This window comes from Gallus gallus, chromosome 6 (assembly GCF_016699485.2).
Source record: "Gallus gallus isolate bGalGal1 chromosome 6, bGalGal1.mat.broiler.GRCg7b, whole genome shotgun sequence".
Taxonomy (NCBI): Eukaryota; Metazoa; Chordata; class Aves; order Galliformes; family Phasianidae; genus Gallus; species Gallus gallus.
The window spans coordinates 33,299,490-33,320,345 of NC_052537.1; the positions used below are offsets into that span (position 1 = coordinate 33,299,490).

Consider the following 20,856-nt stretch of genomic DNA (forward strand, 5'->3'; position numbering starts at 1 on the left):
TCCTGCTTTTCACCTAGGGCCTGACTACATCTACCACACCTTGTGCTGCTCTCGCTTCTCTTGAGCTGAAAGCTGCAGGGAATTGAACAGCAGGTTTCTGAAGCAAGGTAAAAAAGCACTGTGCTTGAAATTGGTATTGTCAGGAAACCTGGCAGTGGTGGAGGGGTGTGAGAAGCGTGTTCATGACAGTCTTCTCTTCAGAGCTGAGGGGTAACTAAGCAAGACTGCTGAGATCAGTGAGTCTCTGGTACAGAGAAAAAAGAGAGATGCTTTTGGCCAGAGGATTTCCTGTGGAGCTGCCCCTGGCAGGTTCCTGCTGCTAAGGGGAAGTCCTGCTGAAACTCACCGATTGGCTCTGATGTAGCAGGCTATCTCAGTGCAACTTTCACTTCCAGAGGACGAGTCTAAAAGGTCTGTCCCAGAGAACAGTGTTAGACTAGGGTGTCATCTCTGGTTCCTCTGCAGCTGAGACAGGTGATGAAATGGGCTGTTTTAGAAGAGATTTTGACTGTGTTCTGTTGGTGTTGCACCACACAGATCCATGCTCAAATGCGGTGCTTCCTCCAGAGTGCCATTTACACATTGCTGCATCCTGCTGATTTCAGGAGCAGCTGCTCATGTAAATGTGTGCTTCTCTTCTGTGGGCTTTAAGTATTTGGCATCGTGACTGTCAGCCAGTGTAAGAACATGGCTGCGGAGTAAGCCCTGCAACTCTTACTGTGTGAAGTCTGTGACTGTGATTTGGGGAAAGCTTTGTGAGTTCTTTTTGCTTCCCTGTAACAAAACAGAACTGGAGAATTTGAGCAAGGTACATGGATCAGGTCTGCAGTCTGCCAAATGGCTTACTAATGAAACAGCTAAACCCTCTCTGGTTTAAGAATGCTACAGTGGTTCGATAAGACAGCAGAACATTTCCTGCTTCTTGATACCACAGGCAGACTTGCAATTGCAAAGCAGCAGCTGGGAGAGCAGTTTCATCCTTAGAGGAACACTTGTCTGCAGGGAACAAGCTTGTGTGGTGCTCTGGAGGCAGGCTTGTAACCAAGGGCCCATTGCAAAGAATATTATCTAGGCCTTCCAAAAAGATGAATTCCTCAGCCCCAAGCAGGGGAGAGCTCAGGGACGTGTGAGCTCTGAGGGAAGGATTGTTTCAGCTGTGAAAGTGTTCCTTGGGTAAAACTAAGCCAGGCCTGTATATCAGCTGATCTGACTGGAAAGGAATAAAGCCACTCCATTGCTGCAGTTCTATTCCCTTTTCTCTTTTTAATGAGATAATTACTAAGTGCTGCACAGTGAACCAAGCTCTAGAGCTGATGTTTTCTGTTTGTTAACATGTGGTGAATATGTCAGAATCCAAAATCCAGCCATAATGTCATCTGAGTCACACAACAGTTTGCACGGCCTCCACGTCCCATTGAATGTGCTAAGCACGTATTACGTGGAGGTGATGGAAGCTGATAGTTTCTTGTGGAGAAACCTACAGAAATAGGCCTGAACTGAGGAATTAGACAAGTAATTAGATGTGACTTAGGATTACAAAAGAATTTGCCATGTAACATGTGGGAGCACAAGCTCACATGGATGCCTTCAGCTTCCAGTCCTTGCTCTCTCCTCTGACAGAGCCGTCTCCCCTCCTTCCCCTGCCCTTAGGCACTAGCTCATGCAAATCTTCACCAGCTGCCTTCTCTTTCAGCTGTGAGAGGTGTAGGCAGTCCTGCAGGGGACTTGAACTGACTTCCAAGTCCTCAATCTGCTGTGGATTTATCTCTGAACACAGAGATGAACGGTACTGCACACTATTATAATGATACTGCCCAGCTGTATCTGAACATTTAACAGCTTAACTTCAATTGTCCTTAAAGGGGGGGGAAAAAAAAACAGTGGCAGAGAAAGTCAACGCTAGCTTCTTATTCATTCTCTTCCTTCTCTCCTTGGGGACATGTCCATGCAGAGTCCTGCAGCTACATCCAGTTACCATAGCGATTCCAGTATCCTCCTGGAGGTTCTTTTTTAATGATGAAATATTCCTCCCACTGCTTAGCAGTATCTTCCAGCAATTAGTAGGCTTCTGAGATCCTATTTCATCTCAAGAAGTGGAACTGCTCCATAAAGCACAATGGTTGTGTTACTGTGCCTGGTCTGACTGATGAATCCACACACATAAACGGAAATAGCTTCAAGCTGTATGAACATAATTGGGGTCAGTTTAACTCCTATCCTACGTACAAAGCCTCTTAATTGGAAATTCAGGTCATACACTCAGAATTAAGCTAATAGAAACCTACAGCAAAGGAGGGTTTCTGTTATTCCACGAATTTCAGTGCTATACTAACAACATGAGTGACTTTCATAAGGATTATAATTGAGTGTATTATGATTTAAATCTTCTATGAATTTCACAGCCCTGGCTGAAGGTAGCGCGAGTGCTAAATAGGATTACTTCTCCTTTCACAGATAAACAATTAAAGTACAAACCACATTCAAAACAGCCAACTCTAACACCGTTATTAATGATAAGCCAGTTTATTTCTCTGTTTATGGATCCTTCTCTACAGAAATAGAAATGAAAACCTATTTTTTAAGACTCCATACTGCAAGGATGTGTCGATAACTGACCTGCTGTTAGCTTCACTGGGTGCAACAGCACAACAATTATCCCACTCCACTGAGAATCTACACTCCTCATCTTCATATAAATATTTCAAAAGGAGAACAATGAATAAGCTTTGCAGCAGGAAATACTTCAACATAAGTGCAATCTTCTTTTAGAACAGAAGATGTGCATGTAGAAACTGACCGTACACAGAGAAGTGGAAACCTCACCCTGTGCATTAGGAGATACCTGAGGTGACACATGGAACATGAACTGTCAATATATTACTCTGATGCAGCATAGCCTCTCACAGTCTGTTTCCTGGGAATGCCCAGGTAAAATATTTACACTGCACACACAGAAAAAAAGGGCTTCAGGGCATGCTGGACAAATTCTAGATTCCTTAGATGCTTACATGCCAGCAGCTCACACAAGCTCCTGCCAGGAGAGCGCTGTGTATTCCCAAGCAATACTTCATTGCAGGACAACAGGCCTGCAAAATGAAAAAGCCTTCTGTAGAGAACCACTCAGCCTCAACCACGTGCTGTGCTCTCACTCAGATAAAATGCAGTTCTGTGGACGAAGTGCTTTTTGGATGCCAGCAGTGAGGTCTTGAGGAGTGGGACTCTCTGCAGTGCAGCTCACCGGGATTCCTGCTGCTTCCATGGCTTCGGCAGTTGTTGGACCAATAGCAGCAAACTGCAATGACATTGTTTACAGCTGGAATTAGTGTGAGCAGGCATGGGATGAGCTCTTATTAGTTACATTCTTTGCTAACGCTGTCAGAAATCAGTTTGCACTGAAGACCTTCAGTACTACAAGTCAGCTACCAGTGGGGTTGTGTAGAAAGTACATAGGAAAGATTACTATTTCTCCCACCGTTACAAACGTTTAAAGCTTGTACTTCCATGAACAGGAAAAGTGAGAGGGATTTCAATGTGCTTCAGCCTGTAATTGCTGACTCAACAAGAACTACTCACACCTTCACATCACTGAGAGAAAATACAGCCTTTACCCAATGAAGGCTTAGCAAGTTTGGGGGGGGAAAGAACTCTAGCTGTAAGCAACTCCTTTCTTCTTGGCTATATATTAAGAGAGCATACAAATGAGAAATCAGAACCAGTAGAGGTTACAGGAATGTAATGTGAAGAGCCTGCTGAGTGCAAGTCAGAGCTCACTGATGGCTGCGCTGAACACAGAACAGAACTGCACTGCCAGCTGCTGTGCTGCTGCAGACAGAAGTGCTGTATGTCTGCTGGTGGGACAGCTTTACCTTCCCTGTACCGAAATCAGCCTTTTTCCCCAGCAAACCTCAATGGGAAGACCAGCAGCTGCCAGCACCAGCAGCACCAATTTGAATTCAAAGAATGAGTTGCAAACCTTAATGGTTTTCTTTGCCATCACGCAGGGATTATGATTTCTTATGTAAACAGAAGATTCAGAAATCCTCTACAAGACATTCTTATTCGTCTTTATGTTGCAATGAAAAGCATGGTTATATATTCATAATTATGAATGATGCTAGAACCTCCATTATTTGTTTCTCAAATCAAGACTGCAGAACTTTGCAGTGGATATTGGCTAATGTATTTTGTTCAGAGAAATAAGCACAAAGAGCCTGCCATTCCCACTAGAAAATGTGGGTCTGGAAAGGGTGTAACAGCTTTCTCCTCCCTTGGTCTCCAAACCTACGCTTACTCTCCATTGCATTTCACCATTTTAGAAGAGCAGATACCTTTATGCGGTTGGCAAAATCACCAGAAAGCTTCTGAATGTGCTGGAGGCAAAACTTGACACCAGATGGACTGAAGAACACGATGCTGGCTGGAACTCCCTGTGTGAAAGTAAGCAGAGGTTGGCAGAGGTTTCTCACTTCCAGCAGCACATCAGTTCTTTCATAGCAACCCCTTTAAATGTCTCTAAACGGACACAGAGTGTTTTCTTTTAATGAGAAACAGATGCTAAGCCACCAGAGGGCTCTCTGTGGTGCAGTCTGCCAAACCTCCACACAATGCTGAAATTCAGGTGAGGCTTTAACCAAACACTTTGTCACATATCCATTTGGTGATACATGTACTGCAAGTCTTCTCATTTCCCTGTTCAGCAGGAAAACTCAGCAGGTTATTTTGCCAAATCCATTCCCATCTATGTCAGTTCTGGCCACGCTCAGTTTCCCAGCTCACGTGGTTTACCCTAAGTTTTGCCCACCCAGAGATGCTGTGACAAAGATGAGGCAATGCCTCACAGCTGTAGATCACAGAGAGGGTTTTCTCTCCCACAGTAAGGCCTTAAGAGAGCCAAAGGAAAATTCTGCAAGATCCGGACCCAAAGCATGTGTCTTCTTTATCGTGATTTTCTGTTTGAGCAGAAAGATACCCTGCATGAGATGTACCCAAAGCACATCTGTTGTTGTGTTACCGTGCATGACTTGGAAGCTGGCCTGAGCCTCTGGAAAGCAGAATGCTGGCTTAGCACAGCGCTGCTCAAAGTGTGCTGAAACACTTCTTTTTTTGTATCAGCTCTCCAGGAACAAAATTGATAACCCCAATATCATCAGCTAGGAACAGCTAAAAAGCCCATGAGAAACAGATTTAATAGCTTCACATTGAAACTAACGAATCTAATTGCTACAAGTAAGGAGTTCCTCAAAAAGAACTCAGAATGTGGATGTCCCAACCCTGGAAGCATTCAAGGCCAGGTTGGATGGGGCTGTGAGCAACCTGGGCTATAGGGAGGTGTTCCTGCCTATAGCAGGGGCTGGAGCTACATGATCTTAAAGCTCCTTTCCAGCCCAAACCATTCTGTGATTGTATGAAAATGCCTACGTACCATGCCAGAGCCTTTTAGGACCTCCAGAATATTAACTTTTAAATCAAGATACAATTTAACAAGACATTAATGCATAGATTTTAAACAGAGGTGCAACATGCTCAGGCAAGCCAAGCTTTCCCAAGAAGGAAAGGCTACATTCTGAACACAATTAAACACAGATATAGTGGAAAATTCAGGAAGTCAGCCTGGACAAAATCTAGCTTCAAATCTTTTGCTATGCACTGCTCCTTGCTTAATAATGTCTAACAGATACATCTGTTGGATTTTTTTTGCCTTTGTGTAGCTCAATACATATGTCACTTGGAATTCAAAACACTTAAAATTAGATCTATATTCAGAAATTGGATAACCAGAGGAGGAACACTGAGACTACGGAGGGCAGAAAACTACTGCTGGATTCTGATCCATAAGATACAGCAAAGTTGTCCAGAGACATCACAGTGACAACCATAATTAAAAAATAAAGCTGTTTAATAAATATCCTCTGCAAGGGAAGGGAAGGGAAAGGTAAATCTTGTTAGGTTACATCCCAGACCTGAAAAATTCTGCATTTCCAATTGTGTCCAATACCTGCTGTGAGAAATAGCTGCTCAGTGACTGCTGGAGATGCTCGTGTTGGGCAGTCTGGTACACAGTCAGGCTCTCCAGCGGTATGCCTGGGATCACAAGAGGCATTCAGAACCAAACAGGATTTCATTGATTTCTATTATTTCAGGAAAACGTTCTTATCGTACCACTTGCACTTTAAAGTACTATTTCAGGCTAAAAAGATACAGGAAAAAGGACATGAAGGATTCATACATTATACTTTCCATGCATATTATGCAAGATCTAATGGAACTTTTGTAACTGGAGGACCTTGAAGCAGATTAGGACAAGTGTCATGTCTCACAGCACTTCTTTGAGTAATTTCTCTTCCTTCTTGTGGATAACAACAAAGGTGATGAACAAAAGCAAGTAACCTTGCTCGAGCTGCACTACACCAAGTCCTGGAGCTGTGAGCAGCACCCCAACCTCAAAGATTGCCCAGGGAGGCTGTGGATGCCCCATCCCTGCAGGCATTCAAGGCCAGGCTGGATGTGGCTCTGGGCAGCCTGGTCTGCTGGTTGACAGCCCTGCACACAGCAGGGGGTTGGAACTGGATGAGCATTGTGGACCTTTGCAACCAAAGCCACTCTATGATTCTATGAAAGACTGCACTCCCGTCCTCTAACCGACATCACAGCAAATTCCATTTTCATTCAAATTTGGTTCAAAACGGTTAGGTACAAACTGTCTCCTAACACAATGAGTACAATGAGGCGCTAAGGGAGGTTCAACCTTTTTCTTTAAGTGCTGTAGGAAGTACTTCTCTTTTCAGGGCTCCGCAAGGAAAAAGAAGAGGTGAGGAATGAGGTCCCTCTCCTGTAAAGACACAAACAAAAACTTGTCATTAACTTCACATTTTTAATAAAGAGCAAACGATGCATTTAATCCACTTTAAAGGTATCAAATGTTGAACGCTGCTGCAAGTGCTGCATGCTTCTCCCCCAACACAGCCCTGAGGTAACTGACAGCACTCACAAGGCAACTGCATCCCCCATTCAGAGGACAGAGCTACTTAGCATGTAAATTAAAAAATATTCCAGAACTGTAATACGAATGCATCGACTAAAAAGATCTCATGAAAGATAAACTGCATTTCTATTCCCTGTGCCATTCTACAAAGGAAAACAAGGATTGTGTAAGTTATCTCTTCCTTCTCAGAAACACAATCTTCCTCAATTTTTATATTTAAAACTTCAGGCCCACTCTGTCTGTACACAACAGGGAGAGAACATTCAGGCAGACAGAGAAGAGGACAGAAATACTCTGCTGGAAGTTTCAGGCTATCTACATGTGTGCTTTCTCATTTGCCCAAGGAAACATGGTTCCAATTCCAAGGCTGGAAAACTGGAAGTGGGTATTCACACATCCTCGTATCCTTTCAAAAGGAATTGGCTTCCAACCTCAATTGCTGTTACACTGCCTGCATGTGAGTGCTCCTTGCCTTGGTCCTTGCTCCTTGGGAAGAAGGACCTTTCTGGTTTGTGACCTCAGCTTTTAAGCAGCATCTAAGGCAACAAACACCATTATCCGACCACTGTTCTCAGACAACAGCTTTTTGCAGCTACTGCCTCTACTAAAGTCAGACGCTCATACAGTCACTGCTTTAAGTGTATTAACTTAAAGTGTTTAATGCTCACTATATTAAGATATTTAATGTAAAGGCCATTCTGATGAGAAATGAATGAAACTGAAAATATACTTCAATGTAAACTGAAACCCATATTATCAGTAATCCCTCATCACTAAATATAGCCAGCTGCTCAGATGTTTTGGGACAGGAACTTAAGAGCAGACCTGTTGTGCAGTTTGCCTTTTCTAGAAATAAGGGAAATACAGAGAAGATGTTATGAAAAGAAGAAAAGCAAAGAGAAGAACAGCAAAGACAAAATGGGAAGACCTTCCTTGGAGTCAACACAGACATAATAGCAATTGGCACAAATATTACGTGGCAATAAATCTAAAATGACTTGCCTTGTAAAGAGACTCGATGTGGCTGCTTAATTAGGAAGTAAATTCCTTTTATTCCACTTAAGGTGGTATCAAAGCAAGTGAGTAACAAAAGGAGTAGCACTGCAGATTTTATTTTTATTCTGACAACAAATTCCAATGATAGACAAATTCAGAGCTGTTCCTTTCATTTGCCTATCATGCTAAAATAAACAATAATAAAAAAAGACAGAGGTTCTTACAAACCACTTGATCAAGGGTGAGAGCATCAATACGCAGCCTCCAATAAATCACCGAGTGTGATTGCATCTATCAACAAGCAGTCTCCAATGATTGAAATGTGCTGGATGGTTATTAAAGCCGAAGGGTATTTAAAGGCAGTCATTCTCACAAGGATAACGGCAGTGCTACAGCTCTGTGTTAATTTAAACAGCCTGCTGCTGTTCTGGTATGAAACTGCTTTCGGCGTAACATATTCTATGTAGAAGGCTGTAAAACATACAATTTTCTTCCCCACTGGTGGCTATCAGAAGCTGCTGCTTCTTCCAAAGCACTCTCTTTGGGTACAGAAGAACAGAATCCTCTCAAACCACGTGTTGGTGCCGAGGAAAGGAGTTCCCCTTATCCACTCTGAGTTACGTGATGGTGAGACATCCCCAGCACCAGCTGCTCTGAAGCAGGGAGGCCAGGTCATCCCATGCTCACCGATAATCTGCATGCTCACAAACAGAACCATCTTCATGTTATGATCGAGCAGCAATTTCATATCATTACAGCTCTGACCTTCAATTAAAAAAATAAAGCCAACGCCATTTGTCTGCTGGGTCATTCAGTATCCAACTGCAGAGTCTGAGATGTCAGCTGAATTAATATCCTGTATAGGAATTTCAAAACATTCTTTATGGCCTTTCAGAGCTACCTCTGGTATTCCCAGAATCTGAATCCAGAGATAGAAGATGACACAGACCACATATACTGCTCTGCTTCAGCATACACTTGAGTGTATATATAAGAAATAAGGTACATGAGCTTAATGTAAGTAGATTTCAGATACTTACTTGAGCAAATATATTCAGCTAATTTTTCAGCATTTCCACTCTTTTCTCCTTGTGGACAGAGGCCAATTTCTTCCACTATAAGCAAAGGCAGTAAGAAAACTCCACTGAATTCAAGAAGAACAACTCAGAGTCACAGAAACATGAGCTGAAATGGGAGTCCCACCTTAATCCACCTTAAACTGCAGCTTACCAAGAGAAGCTGTAGCCTTTCCTACCACGTATGTTGGTTTGGCATTCCATTGTTGTTTAAGAGATTTTGACCATGCTGTAAAACATTAAATTAAGTTTAAGCACGTGGCAACAAAATATGAATGCTAAATGAGTATGTGGACTTCTGTGTAAATCTACGGATGCAGCAAATGCCAACAACTAATACACTAGGACACATTTCAGCAAATCTGGATTTACAGAATGAATTTTTAATGTATTTTTCATCGTGTAAATAGCAGCCAAAAACATGTGTTCAGAAGCTTGATTTGAGTAAATAGTTCTCAACTGCTTTTGTTAAATAGTGTTCTTAATGCATGCTTCACATTATGTCACATCATATGCAGCTTACAACGTTCATTTCTACTTTGGCATTAATTTAGAAGTTTAAGCAGCAGCAAAGCTTCTAAGGGAAGACGAGTACATTGCAAAGATCTCAACACACAAAGTGGGGAACTTCAGATAGAACATTCCAACCATCAGGTTGTACAGATGCAGGGTTACAATTGGAGGCTTACAAACCTCATAAAACACCGAAAGAGAAAAACCGAGGAATATGAATGGGCACTTACCTTCATTTTTACTATTCTCTCTTAAACATATCTTGATGGCTTCTAATGCTCTTGGACTGGTAAAAACAAGGCCTCCGTAACACTCTGGATGAGAAAGCTGCTTGGAAATAGGAAATGTAGGAAGCACACTAAGAATCGAGCAAATACGTTAAAAAAATAAGTAGATTTGTTCCTTATAACCTTGTGAACAACAAAACAGCACCAACAGATAACAGAAACGGGCAATTATTTACTACTGTCAGTAGCCAGATGGTTTATAAGAGGAATGTATAACAACTGCTGGATATTTTCCTGTGTGACATTAATGCTGAAACTCTGCAGGAATTGGTAAGGCTTCCTGTCACTGCCACAAGCTGAGGGATGGATGAATGACATATGAGATACTCCACATTCACACAGGAGAAAACAACTGCTATTTCAAGCAGTAACACAGAGGGCTGCTTGCTGCTTTCCCAAGCCTGCTCAGAAAACAGGTAAGACCACAAACATGCTCTAAAAGACTGGTTAAAGAAAAACCCACGAGTGTTCCCAGGTCAATTGTAAATGCTGTGATACACTGCAAGATCTACTAAGGAGAAATGCTGCTGGAGATGGGCACTTGAGGTAGGCTCACTCACAAAAGCTTCCCAGCACAGGAGAGCTGAAGAAAGAATGGGAACAGCCATTACACAGTTTGACCCTAGGAGATGCATACACAACTTTGATGCAATGGAAGGGTGAACCTCAGGTGAGCTTTAGTTGGTACAACAGTCCTCCTATTTTTTGCTACAATGCCTGTGAATGCTGCTTGTAAGCTTTACCGTTCTATCTAACCATCCTAACTCTTTAGTGAGTACAGACAGCATCCTTCTTGTTGTATACAGCATCACAAGACAGACTTCTGTTTGTGGAAAAACAACACGAGGTACTAAAAAGTGCAGCAGTATTATTAACTCAATGTAAGACACTGCACCTTGGCAATCATGGCCTGAGCTCTGCTGAAAATAAGGCAACTGGAATCCCTCCAAACCTACCTTTTCAAACAAGCCTTCAAGAGATACAAACTCAAATGACAAAACTGGAATCAAAGTTGCTTCAAATCCATACAATCCTAATTCCTATGGAAAAAAAAAAAATCGCAATGCTTAAAATACACTTCCAGCAGTTTTTATTTCAAAGAAACAACGAGGTCAGCACGAGTATATATTTCCTAAGCTCAAATACAAAGGCATCTCACTTGTTTTCATTAGTGAACTTGGTTAGGTTCACCCATCCTGCTGAACAGAACGACACTGTTATTTAATAGCAAAATGACACAACCATTTACTTTCTTGAGTTTACTCACTTTAACGTATGGATCCGGTCCTGACTCTTTGTCTTTGGGGTCCTTCAGTAACAGAACCTTCATCGTTTATCAAATAATTGCAGAAGAACTCTGAAATACAATAAAAGAATTTATCTAAATTAGATCTAGAAGCCTTTTTGCTGAGCAGTGCCTTTAATAGCTCAGCCTGTGTCGGAGCAGGGCTCCCTGTACAATGAGTAAGCAGCTAACACACGTTCTCTGGGAATGAATACCCACCCTGATAAGAGCAGCAAATAACATGCTGCCTTCAGATAATGCTGCTTAAGGGAGAAGCGACGAGGAAAGTCATCAAGGAGAACGTTGCAAAAGAAGGAACAACCCCTACAAGGCAGTCATGTTCAGCAATATAACATGCTTCTGGCTGCAACAGTTTTATCCCATACACACCTGTTGCCCATACAGAAGGGAAGGAGGTTCTCCATTCCTTAAATGCTGACTGGTGCTGAATTCAATGACTGATTCCAACACTTGGGCAAATACAACAAGCAGCAAAGCAAACAAATAGCAGAACACAAACAAACAGAAGTCTCTCATTGCACACTAACCCTAATCACTCACGTGTTGCTTTCTGATATTTACACACCAGCCAATTTTGTTCTTTAAGAAGAACAAAAACGAGTACTCAAATGTATGGAATATCACTGGTTTGTTTGCACCAAATGCACTGAAATACTCAAAGCTTCATCGAAGACCAAAAGACCATTTGGGCAAACGTTTGTCACCACAACATTTTTCAGTGTTCTTCTCCAAAGAGAAAAGGCAGCTTTGGACCAAAGCAGGCCCAGGCACCAGCACCAAGTGTGTTACTACGGGACACCTATGGCTGTCCAACACAACACCTTACCAACAGCAGCTTGCCTGACGAGCATTTCTACTGAATCATCAAGAGAAAGCACACAAGACATGCGGCAGCTTCAGAAACTGATGGTGTATTTTGAAGTACCAGCACTATGGGAACCCATTTTAGATGTTATTATATTTAATCAAGAGAGGAATGCAAAAACTTCTGAAGAACCAGAAGATGTTTCCATATAGAACAATGAATGCACTGAGCAGAGTCCAGCGGTGCTCAGTTCACATCTGCAAACGAGAATGTGGTATGAATAACCTGAATTAAGTTTTACACTGCCAAGTTTATAGGACGATATTGGCCTCCCACTTTTGGCTCACTAAACAAGCACATTGTTTGCACGAGTGCCAATAACTGCCCTGTGATGATTGCTCTTCAGCTGTTAAGAGAATACCATTTAGAACCCATTAGGCTTGCAAACAGCTAATAAGAGGACTACAGATTTTCTGACTTGAACACAAACACACACAAAGATGAAGAAAAACCTGTATGAGCCATTCTGGGGTTTGGGAAGCATCCAATTAGCTCTGATAACAAACCATGGGAGCAAGCAGAGCTCCCAAGGCATCCCTTTGTGGCTGAAGGTACAAATAGTTTGGTGCTATTTCTCTTAGCCCACATTACCTAAGTCAGGAGAAGGGTAATCTGGGGTCACGTTGTGCATTCAGAGCAATATTAATGCTTACAGATGTAACTGAAATGCTTCCCATTCACAGCATTAAACAGTGAAATTCACCATCGCTGTGCCTTCAATTAAAATAGAAAGCTGATCACAGTGTGTATCTCCAGTTTCCCTCTCCCTTCCATTTGAAAAGTTGTCCCCAAACTAATTGCAAACTACTTCTATGATGGAGGATGGCTTCCAGAAAGAAAAGAAATGGGTTCTTCTGTTTCTGCTTCTAAGTGACACTGAGAGCTACAAAATACATCAGACTTTAATATAAGCCCAGCTCCTCTTCTATTGCAAGAAACTGCATGGGTCACACAGCAAGGATTGATGGCCAAGCATAACGGGAATGTCATAAACTGAAATGGAGATGAATTACAAGACACTACTGACATATGCTAAAAAATATTAAAGAAAAAAACAACTCTGAAAAACCCTAGGCTGGGATTTTTGATGCTATGTATTTCATACCAATATTCTTTCCTAGCAAATAGCTGGGTTTAATAACCAGAGAAGAAAGATTACCTGTGAGGCTGCCATGACTTTTGTTTCAAATATCTACCAAATTCACAGATAATGCTATATATACACTATTAAACGCAAGCAATTTTTCTAAAGAATAATTTCTGCTATACAGGTGTCTACATCCCCAAACCCGACTGCAAAACTGGTTCCCTGACCTGGTAATCCCCTGGGGCTGCAGGACTCGGATCTTTTATAGAATCATTCAGGCTGGAAATGACCTCTCAGATCCCCCAGCCCAACTCCAGCTGCCCATCCACCCCCCAGTGACACATTCCCATGTTTCCCAAACACCCCCAGGGATGGTGACCCCCCACTCCCTAGGCAGCCTGTGCCAGTGCCCACCCACTCTTTCAGAGTAGAAATTGCTCCCAATCCCCAGCCTTAATGTCTGCTGGCACAACTAAAGGCCATCACCTCTCATGCTATTGCAACCTGGGAGCAGAAGCCAATCCCTACAACATACTGCAGCTACATATGGCACAGATCCCCACAGAGGCGGTTTTACTGCTTCATTGAATAGCTCTGTCAATGCATCTTGCTCCAATCTCTCCCTGACAATCAGTGTTTATATTTCGGCAGTGCTCCCAGAGCAAATACAGCTCTCAACTTCCAGCAGCCCTAATCCAACCCAACCCAACCAACCCAACCTGACCCAACCCAACTCAACCAACCCCACCTTACCCAATCCAACCCCACCTGACCCAACCCTACCTGACCCAATCACACTCAACCAACCCAACTTGACTCAACCCAACCAACACAACCTGACCCAACACAACCAACCCAACTTGACCCAACCTAACCAGCCCAACCCAACCTGACCCAATCCAACCCAACTCAATCTAACCAACACAACCTGACCCAATCCCACCCAACCAACCCAACCCGACCCAATCCAACCCAACCAACCAGACCCAATTCAACCCAACCAACCCAACCTGATCCAACCCAACCTGACCCAGCCTAACCAGCCTAGCCCAACCTGACAAACCCAACCAACCTAACCCAACCCAATCCAACCCAACCTGACCCAATTCAACCCAACCAACCCAAGTGAACCCAACCCAACTAAACCCAACCCAACCAGCCTAACCTGACCCGACCCAACCAACCCAACCCGCCCAACCTGACCCTCCCAAGGGAAGGCAGCCCCCATCCACGTGGCACAAACAGAGCTGACATCCCCCTGTGCCCACACTGCAGCCTGGCTCAGCCCTCTCTTAGCGACTTCATTAGCACTCATTAACGAGACACGGGGCCTTAAGTGGAACACGGTGCGCACGAAGGAGCCTCAAACCTCAATGGCACTTTGGGGCTTTCTAGCTCTTAGGGCTTTTTCAATGCATTTTCCCTACGTATATATTTACACACACGTATTTAGCCCGTATTTACATCGCGCTGTAACGCACAGTTCCACGCAGCCTGTGGGAGCGGCGGGAGCCCCACCTGCCCCGCACAGCTCCCCTCAGCGGCGCTCCCCCCGCCCCCCCTCACAGCTCACCTGCCCCTCACCGCTCCCGGCCGCCCGGCCCCGGCCCGGCTCCGCCCCTCCCTCCGCGCGGCCTTCCGGCTCCGCCGCGCATGCGCACGGCGGCAGTATGGCCACGCCGGCCAAGCGCAGAGCCCGGCAGCGGCCTGCAGCTCCGGAGCGGGACTCGGAGTCGGATTCGGACTCGGAGCCGGAATCGGGCGACTCAGGGTCCGAGGAGGACGAGCAGGTCGATGAGGTGAGCAGAACAGGGCGTTCCGTTTGGCTGTCAGGAGAAATTTCCCTGCTGAGGAGGGGGTGGGGGTGTTTGTAGGCTCGCCCATAGGGCTGCTCGCTCTGCAGCGTTGGCCCGGTTATGGCACATCTTCGTGTTCCTGTAGCCTGGCTCCGCTTTGCTTCTCGCCAAGTGGGCTTAATTTTCCGCGTTGTGCTTTTTTTGTAGGAGGTGAATGTTGAATTTGAAGCGCATTCCATATCAGACAGTGACTACAATGGGATAAAGAAGCTGCTCCAGCAGGTACTGTCACGTTAGCAGGGCTGCTGCTTCCGCTGATCAGCAGAGCTGTATGGAGGCAGCAGCTCACGCCGCCTGCACTGGGTGTCACACCAGCTCTAAAACATCTTAATCCCGGCTTTCTATTTTCCAGTTGTTCCTAAAAGCTCCTGTTAACACTGCTGAGTTAACCGATATATTAATACAACAGAATCACATTGGAAGTATTATCAAGGTAAGGCAGAAATGGCTTTCGTAAATGAAGCACGTTCCTGCTTGCTTTGAAATGCAGGAGGGCGCTTCTGGGAGCGAATCTGGGCCTTAATGTTGTTTTGGGAATGATTCTCTTGGTGGACCTGATATTTTCCATGCCAGGTTTAAAGCAAACAGTGAAGTTGGTTTATTGTTTTGGTGGCTTTCTTTTCACCCATGAGTCCTCTTCAGTTTTCTTCTTGAACGTTGCAGTGGTAGAGCAGTTGTGATGAAAAGACCACGGAGGAGCTTCTCTGTTACCATCTCAGTAACAACAAGTGCCATATAATTTCCCTGCAATCTCAGGAAATAGCTGTAGGTGAAAAATACCCCATGTGCAATTAGCGGAGTCATAGAACCACAGAATGGCCTGGGTTGAAAAGGACCACAATGCTCATCCAGTTCCAACCCCCTGCTATGTGTAGGGTCACCAACCAGCAGACCAGGCTGCCCAGAGCCACATCCAGCCTGGCCTTGAATGCCTGCAGGGATGGGGCATCCACAGCCTCCAGTTTCCTCTTGTGGTTTCCTCAGCGCTGTGCAGAGTTCTGTGGGCTTGGGAAAGGACCCTGAAATGAGTCCTGAATTTTTCTGCCCAACATTAATGTGATTCTTATATAACAGGTGCATGATAGCCTCTGTTCTTTGGCCACGTGTTTTCTGTGGGGGGTTGCTGTGCTTTTCTTAGACTCTCTATTAGAGCTCTACGATTTTAGACTTTGCAGGTATATCTCTCTGTGTTAGAAACTGAAGAAAATTGGTTTTGCATTAGACGGTGCTATCCTTTGTACCAAGATACTGCTTATTAAATGTGAACAATCAAATGTCAGTGCCTTTCAAAAGGCCGTGCTGTAGAAGGTACATGACCTGGCTCTGTATATGCCTGGCTCTAAGTACATCAAGCCATTCAATGTTGTGGTGTTCTCGTAACCATAACCAGAATGTGTAGGCTGTGTGCTGGCACGGGTTACCTACATAGTTGTCATCTGAAAAGAAACCAACAAATTTTGGTGCAAGGAGTGGAAATAGAATGTCAGTATGAATTATTTCTCTTTCTTTCATCAAACAGCAAGCAGAAGTCCAAGACGATGGCAGTGATGATGATGATGTCGATGATGATGAAGTCTTTGGTTTTATAAGCTTCCTAAACTTAACTGAAAGGAAGGTTGGTATTCCTGATTATCTTCTAGGCAGATGTAAGCACGGCTGTGCTCTGCTTTTCTGCCTGGAACAGCATGCTGAGATAGTTGGATCAGGATTCTGAATTCTGCTGTGGAGGGTTATGGTCTTAGAAGTTCTCCATCGCTTAGTTTTCTTTTGGATCTTGTCCTGCATAACGTGCTGAAGGTCAGAGAATTGAAACAGAGAATTAAGACTGGTCTGTCCAGTATTTCCAGGGCAGCTGAGCTGTCAGCCTCTTACATCTCTGCACTTCCAGCTTTTGAATTGTGCTGTTGAATGTCCTGGTGTTGTAGCTCCAAGCTGCACTCCTGTCAGTTCAGAACTTGTGTTTGCTCTCAGCTTCAGGCTGGTAAATATCAGAGGAATTGTACGGTGCTTCGGGGACCACTTAAGGGAATTGTCTGTAGGACTGTTGGATGCTCCCTTCAAGTTCACTGTGAAGATTTTCTTGCGTAAATAATTGTTATGTAATAAAAAGAAAGTATACCTTTTGATTCTAGGGTACACAGTGTGCTGAGCAAATCAAAGAGCTGATTCTAAGTCGGTGTGAGAAGAGCTGTGAGCAGCGCGTAGTTGAACAGCTGGATAAGCTCCTGAAAGATGATACTAAGCCTGTGGGTCTGCTTCTGAGTGAAAGATTCATTAATGTACCACCACAGATTGCTTTGCCCATGCACCAGCAGCTTCAGTAAGTGGTTTTCATTGTGTTTTATTTCGTGTTTTATTTCGTGTTTAACATGAAGCTGAACGGTACTTTTTGCTTCATATCTCTTCAGAATTCTTTTATAGTGCTGTGTTAAGAGAACTGATTCTCTAAGTGAGACATAAAAACAAAAAGATGATTTTCATCTATAAGGTCTGTGGTTTCTTCAAATTGTTTAAATACCCCTGGGCTTTCAAGCTATGCTCTTACAAATACATGCTGTAATACTGTCTTAGCTGATTTTCTCTAAAGAAGTAGCTATATTGTAGTTTAACTTTGTTTTACAGTCTATTTTCACTTTCACCTAGCAGAAGTTAAAAATGATAACTTTTTTATAACAACCTGATATTGAGCAACTGGGATATTTCTGCTCGTATGTTAATGTCTGGCTCAGGAATGGATATCTTGCCTTGAGGGATGGGCTTTTAAGGTGGATAGGTTGTGGCCTGTGAAAACCATATGCAGTATTTTGGTTATTTCCAGATAAATAAGTGAAGTAGATCAAGGGCTAGCTGATCTCTTCTGAATTCATGGATTTACATCATAGATGGGGTGAGAGTAAGTAAATAGATTGTACAGTATATATGATGTTATACTAGTCTAGTGCCTCACTGCAAACCGGGAGATTGTGTTGGTTACAGTAGAGCTCCAGTGGTTGGATGGAGATGACTTATTTCCCCTCAAGTGCTTCAACGCCTGCCCTTGATGTTTAGTGCTAGGAATGCAGCTGTCACAACTCAAATTCAGGTCTCAGCCTCTTTGTCTTAATGTTTTTGGAGCGTTTGTTCTGTCTGTTCACTAATAGCACCACGTGGAAGTGATAATGTGATTTATTTCCAGGAGAGCTGCACTTCTACAGGTTTTTTGTTTGCCATGAACAAGATTCTGGAGAGTTATGTTGGCAGAGGAAAAGACATCCTTATTTTTACTGTTTTAAAGTGCAAGTAGTGTGTCTAAGTACTGGGAATGCATATGCAAAACTTATATTTCAAGTCACCAGAAAAAGAATAGGGTGTAGTATGAATGTGCTTTCTAAACTAATACATTATGAGATTTACACTTGTTGAGGCTTTTAATTGTGTATGTGGACACTTATGATTAAGTGGTACACTTAAACATATATTTATCTTCAGGAAAGAATTAAAGGAGGCACAGAGAACAAACAAACCTTGTGGAAAGTGTCACTATTACCTTCTTATCAGCAAGACCTTTACAGAAGCCACAAAGAATTCTAAGAAGAAGGAAGGGAGAAATCAGCAAAAGGAGGAATTAATGTTTGCAAATGCAGAGGAGGAATTCTTTTATGAGGTAACATACTATGATTCTATTACTTTAAATGTTTATTTTGCATTGCAACACTCGCAAAAAGGTGTTTCACCTAAACTTGAAGGGATTGGCAAAGGTAGCTGCATATCTTTAATTAAATCCATCTTACAAGCAAGCGCTTTTGTTTTTATATTGAACATGACTCCTTTTGTCTTTCGTGAACCACTGAGAGGTAGATGTAGGAGCAGAACCACTGCAGTTGGAAAAGACTCTTAAGATCAAGTCCAGCCATTAGTTGGACTTGAGTGAATGCTACCAAGTCCACCTCTAAATTGTATCCTTAAGTGCCACATCTGCACAGCTCTTAAACACCTTCAAGGATGGCAGCGCCACCATCTTTGTGGGCAGCCCATTCCGATGAAAGATATTAGATTAAGTGAGTGTCTGAACTAAATAGTTTATATGTGCTGAATAAATTAGTGTTGAAGTGTATGTCCTCCCCAGTCACACATAACGTTAATTAGATTGCCATAAAATGGTATCAAGGGCAGCGAGGCAGAAACTGAGAGCCAATTCAAGCAGGGAGATGCTATTGTGGTCTAACCCAGCAGGCAGCTCAGTGCCCCAGAGCTGTTTACTCACTTTCCGCAGTGCAATGGGGAAGGGTTGGGAGCACCCCCTGCCTCCTTGCTGGCAGGTTGGTATGAGAATCTGAAAAGTTCTTAACTTAGTGTAAGCACTGCTCAGCAGCAACTAAGCCATCAGTGTGTTGTCAATGTTATTGACATCCAAAACACAGAATCATACCAAGTAGAAAGGAAATCAATTCTCATCCAGCCAAAGCCAGGGCAGGTGCCTTCTTGAACTTGTCGATTGGCTGTGCTTTATTCTGGTCCTTAAAATGTTATTGAGGCAGCTGAAGACAAGTTCTGTTACAACAGACTGTTTGAAGGCTTAGGGCCTCCATTGTTCAAATTGTGAGTTCTTGAGCAAAGTCACTCAATTAAGTTGATGGTTTTTCCAAAATGCAGTTTGCAGACTGGAGATGCTGCTAGTAAATAGCAAACCTGCAGAGAGACAGGAACTTAACCTTCCCTACAAAGGGAAGATGTTATTTTTTTTTATAGTTAAGAGTTCAGCTCACATTTCTTAAACTGGCTCATGTGAGAACTAGAAACATTTCTTAAGTAAATTTTTCCTGTCCATCACCATTTAGTCTGGGAAAGCTAATAAAAAGCAACTGTTCTATCTGGATGTAGTAGATGTCAGTGGAAAAGATAAATAATAAACATTACAGGCTCCAGCTTACTTGAAGAAGCATCCAGAGGTTTGCTCTTGCTCCAGGGTGAAACTTCTCATACTACTGACTAACACCATTAGGCACAGAAGCTTCTAAAGGTCAGCATTTCTTAATGCAATAACACGAAATGAGGTGCTGTTTCAAAACAAGTCAGAGGGGCACTGGTTTCTCTCTTGCTTTTTACTCTGATGCCCTCAAGATGTAACAATAGCAATCATATTAGTATTTAATGTGAATTTTACAAATGAGATGAAAAGCAAATAGTTGAAGGCACTTAATAGTCGGTTGTTTTGGTTTAATAGTTGCTCTGATTGTAGGTTGTTTTGGTGGGCCTCTGGTATGGAAGAAAATAACTTTCTTCCTGATAAGATTCCATTGTTTTTGCTTTGCTTTACGTTATGTATTCTCTGTATGCCAATCAAAATGGTTAATCCTAATGCATTTATTTCTTAGAATGCTCTTCTGAAGTTCAGCTACTCTGTGCAAGAGGAAAGTGACACCTGTTTGGGGGGCAGATGGTCCTTTGATGACGTACCAATGAAACCTTGGCGGACTGTCATGGTAGTTCCAGCGGATGGAATTCATGTAATTATGGATAAACTCAAAGACTATCTCTCATGAACTTCCCCTTAAATGGTGTTTTTTCTAAAGCAGACATACAGCGCTATATATTTTCAGGAGACTACCGTGGAGTTAATGGTTTTGTACTGCTCAGATGCTTCCTCTGTACACTTAAAGACAAGTAGACGACTCAACTAAAAATACCTATCAAATGACTGTTTTAATATATTGTATTTTAGCATACTTTGGTATCATGGTTAAGCAGTCAATAAAAATCCAGTGTTACAAGAAAACTTGAAGAATTACTCCGTATGTTATTAACTGCATTGAAATCATATGTTGTTACGTTACAAAAAGAAATGCTTGCAGCTTCTTTTGCTAATGAAAGTGCTGCTTTTCTGTTTCTTCCAGTAAAAAATATTTATT

General features: G+C 42.9%; 2 protein-coding genes across 4 annotated transcripts; one reads left to right on the forward strand and one right to left on the reverse strand.

Annotated features, from left to right (window-relative positions):
- Nucleotides 1-2,507: 2,507 nt before the first annotated feature.
- Nucleotides 2,508-14,728, reverse strand: UROS (uroporphyrinogen III synthase). 3 transcript variants are annotated; one of them, XM_423886.8, is made up of 10 exons: nt 14,686-14,728; nt 11,122-11,211; nt 10,811-10,894; nt 9,798-9,894; nt 9,209-9,283; nt 9,019-9,093; nt 6,746-6,829; nt 5,996-6,081; nt 4,329-4,427; nt 2,508-3,292 (listed from the first exon to the last, which is right to left on the reverse strand). In XM_423886.8, exons 2-10 carry the CDS (start codon nt 11,182-11,184, stop codon nt 3,146-3,148), a joined length of 810 nt encoding a protein of 269 aa, XP_423886.3. In that variant the 5' UTR covers nt 11,185-11,211; nt 14,686-14,728; the 3' UTR covers nt 2,508-3,145. The 3 variants fall into 3 exon arrangements, with proteins under 3 accessions (XP_423886.3, XP_004942402.2, XP_040558754.1); XM_004942345.5 differs by having other exon boundaries at nt 9,798-9,897; XM_040702820.2 differs by lacking the exon at nt 10,811-10,894.
- Nucleotides 14,729-14,763: 35 nt separating this feature from the next.
- On the forward strand, nt 14,764-20,723 carry BCCIP (BRCA2 and CDKN1A interacting protein). The gene is made up of 7 exons (XM_423888.8): nt 14,764-14,911; nt 15,116-15,190; nt 15,321-15,401; nt 16,488-16,583; nt 17,101-17,288; nt 18,437-18,611; nt 20,323-20,723. The coding sequence occupies exons 1-7, from the start codon at nt 14,783-14,785 to the stop codon at nt 20,488-20,490; spliced, it is 912 nt and encodes a 303-aa protein (XP_423888.1). The 5' UTR covers nt 14,764-14,782; the 3' UTR covers nt 20,491-20,723.
- The last annotated feature ends 133 nt before the right edge of the window (nt 20,724-20,856 follow it).

Excerpts from the sequence above, each read along its gene's own strand:
- UROS (XM_004942345.5), bottom strand. The coding sequence starts at position 11,184 with ATGAAGGTTCTGTTACTGAAGGACCCCAAAGACAAAGAGTCAGGACCG. Across the intron at positions 9,094-9,208 it reads AAAGGCTACAGCTTCTCTTG|TGGAAGAAATTGGCCTCTGT; the intron begins GTAAGCTGCAGT and ends CTTTGCTTATAG. Across the intron at positions 3,293-4,328 it reads ATTTTGCCAACCGCATAAAG|TTTGCTGCTATTGGTCCAAC; the intron begins GTATCTGCTCTT and ends ATGTCATTGCAG.
- BCCIP (XM_423888.8), top strand. The coding sequence starts at position 14,783 with ATGGCCACGCCGGCCAAGCGCAGAGCCCGGCAGCGGCCTGCAGCTCCG. Across the intron at positions 15,402-16,487 it reads ACATTGGAAGTATTATCAAG|CAAGCAGAAGTCCAAGACGA; the intron begins GTAAGGCAGAAA and ends TTCATCAAACAG. Across the intron at positions 18,612-20,322 it reads AGGAGGAATTCTTTTATGAG|AATGCTCTTCTGAAGTTCAG; the intron begins GTAACATACTAT and ends TTTATTTCTTAG.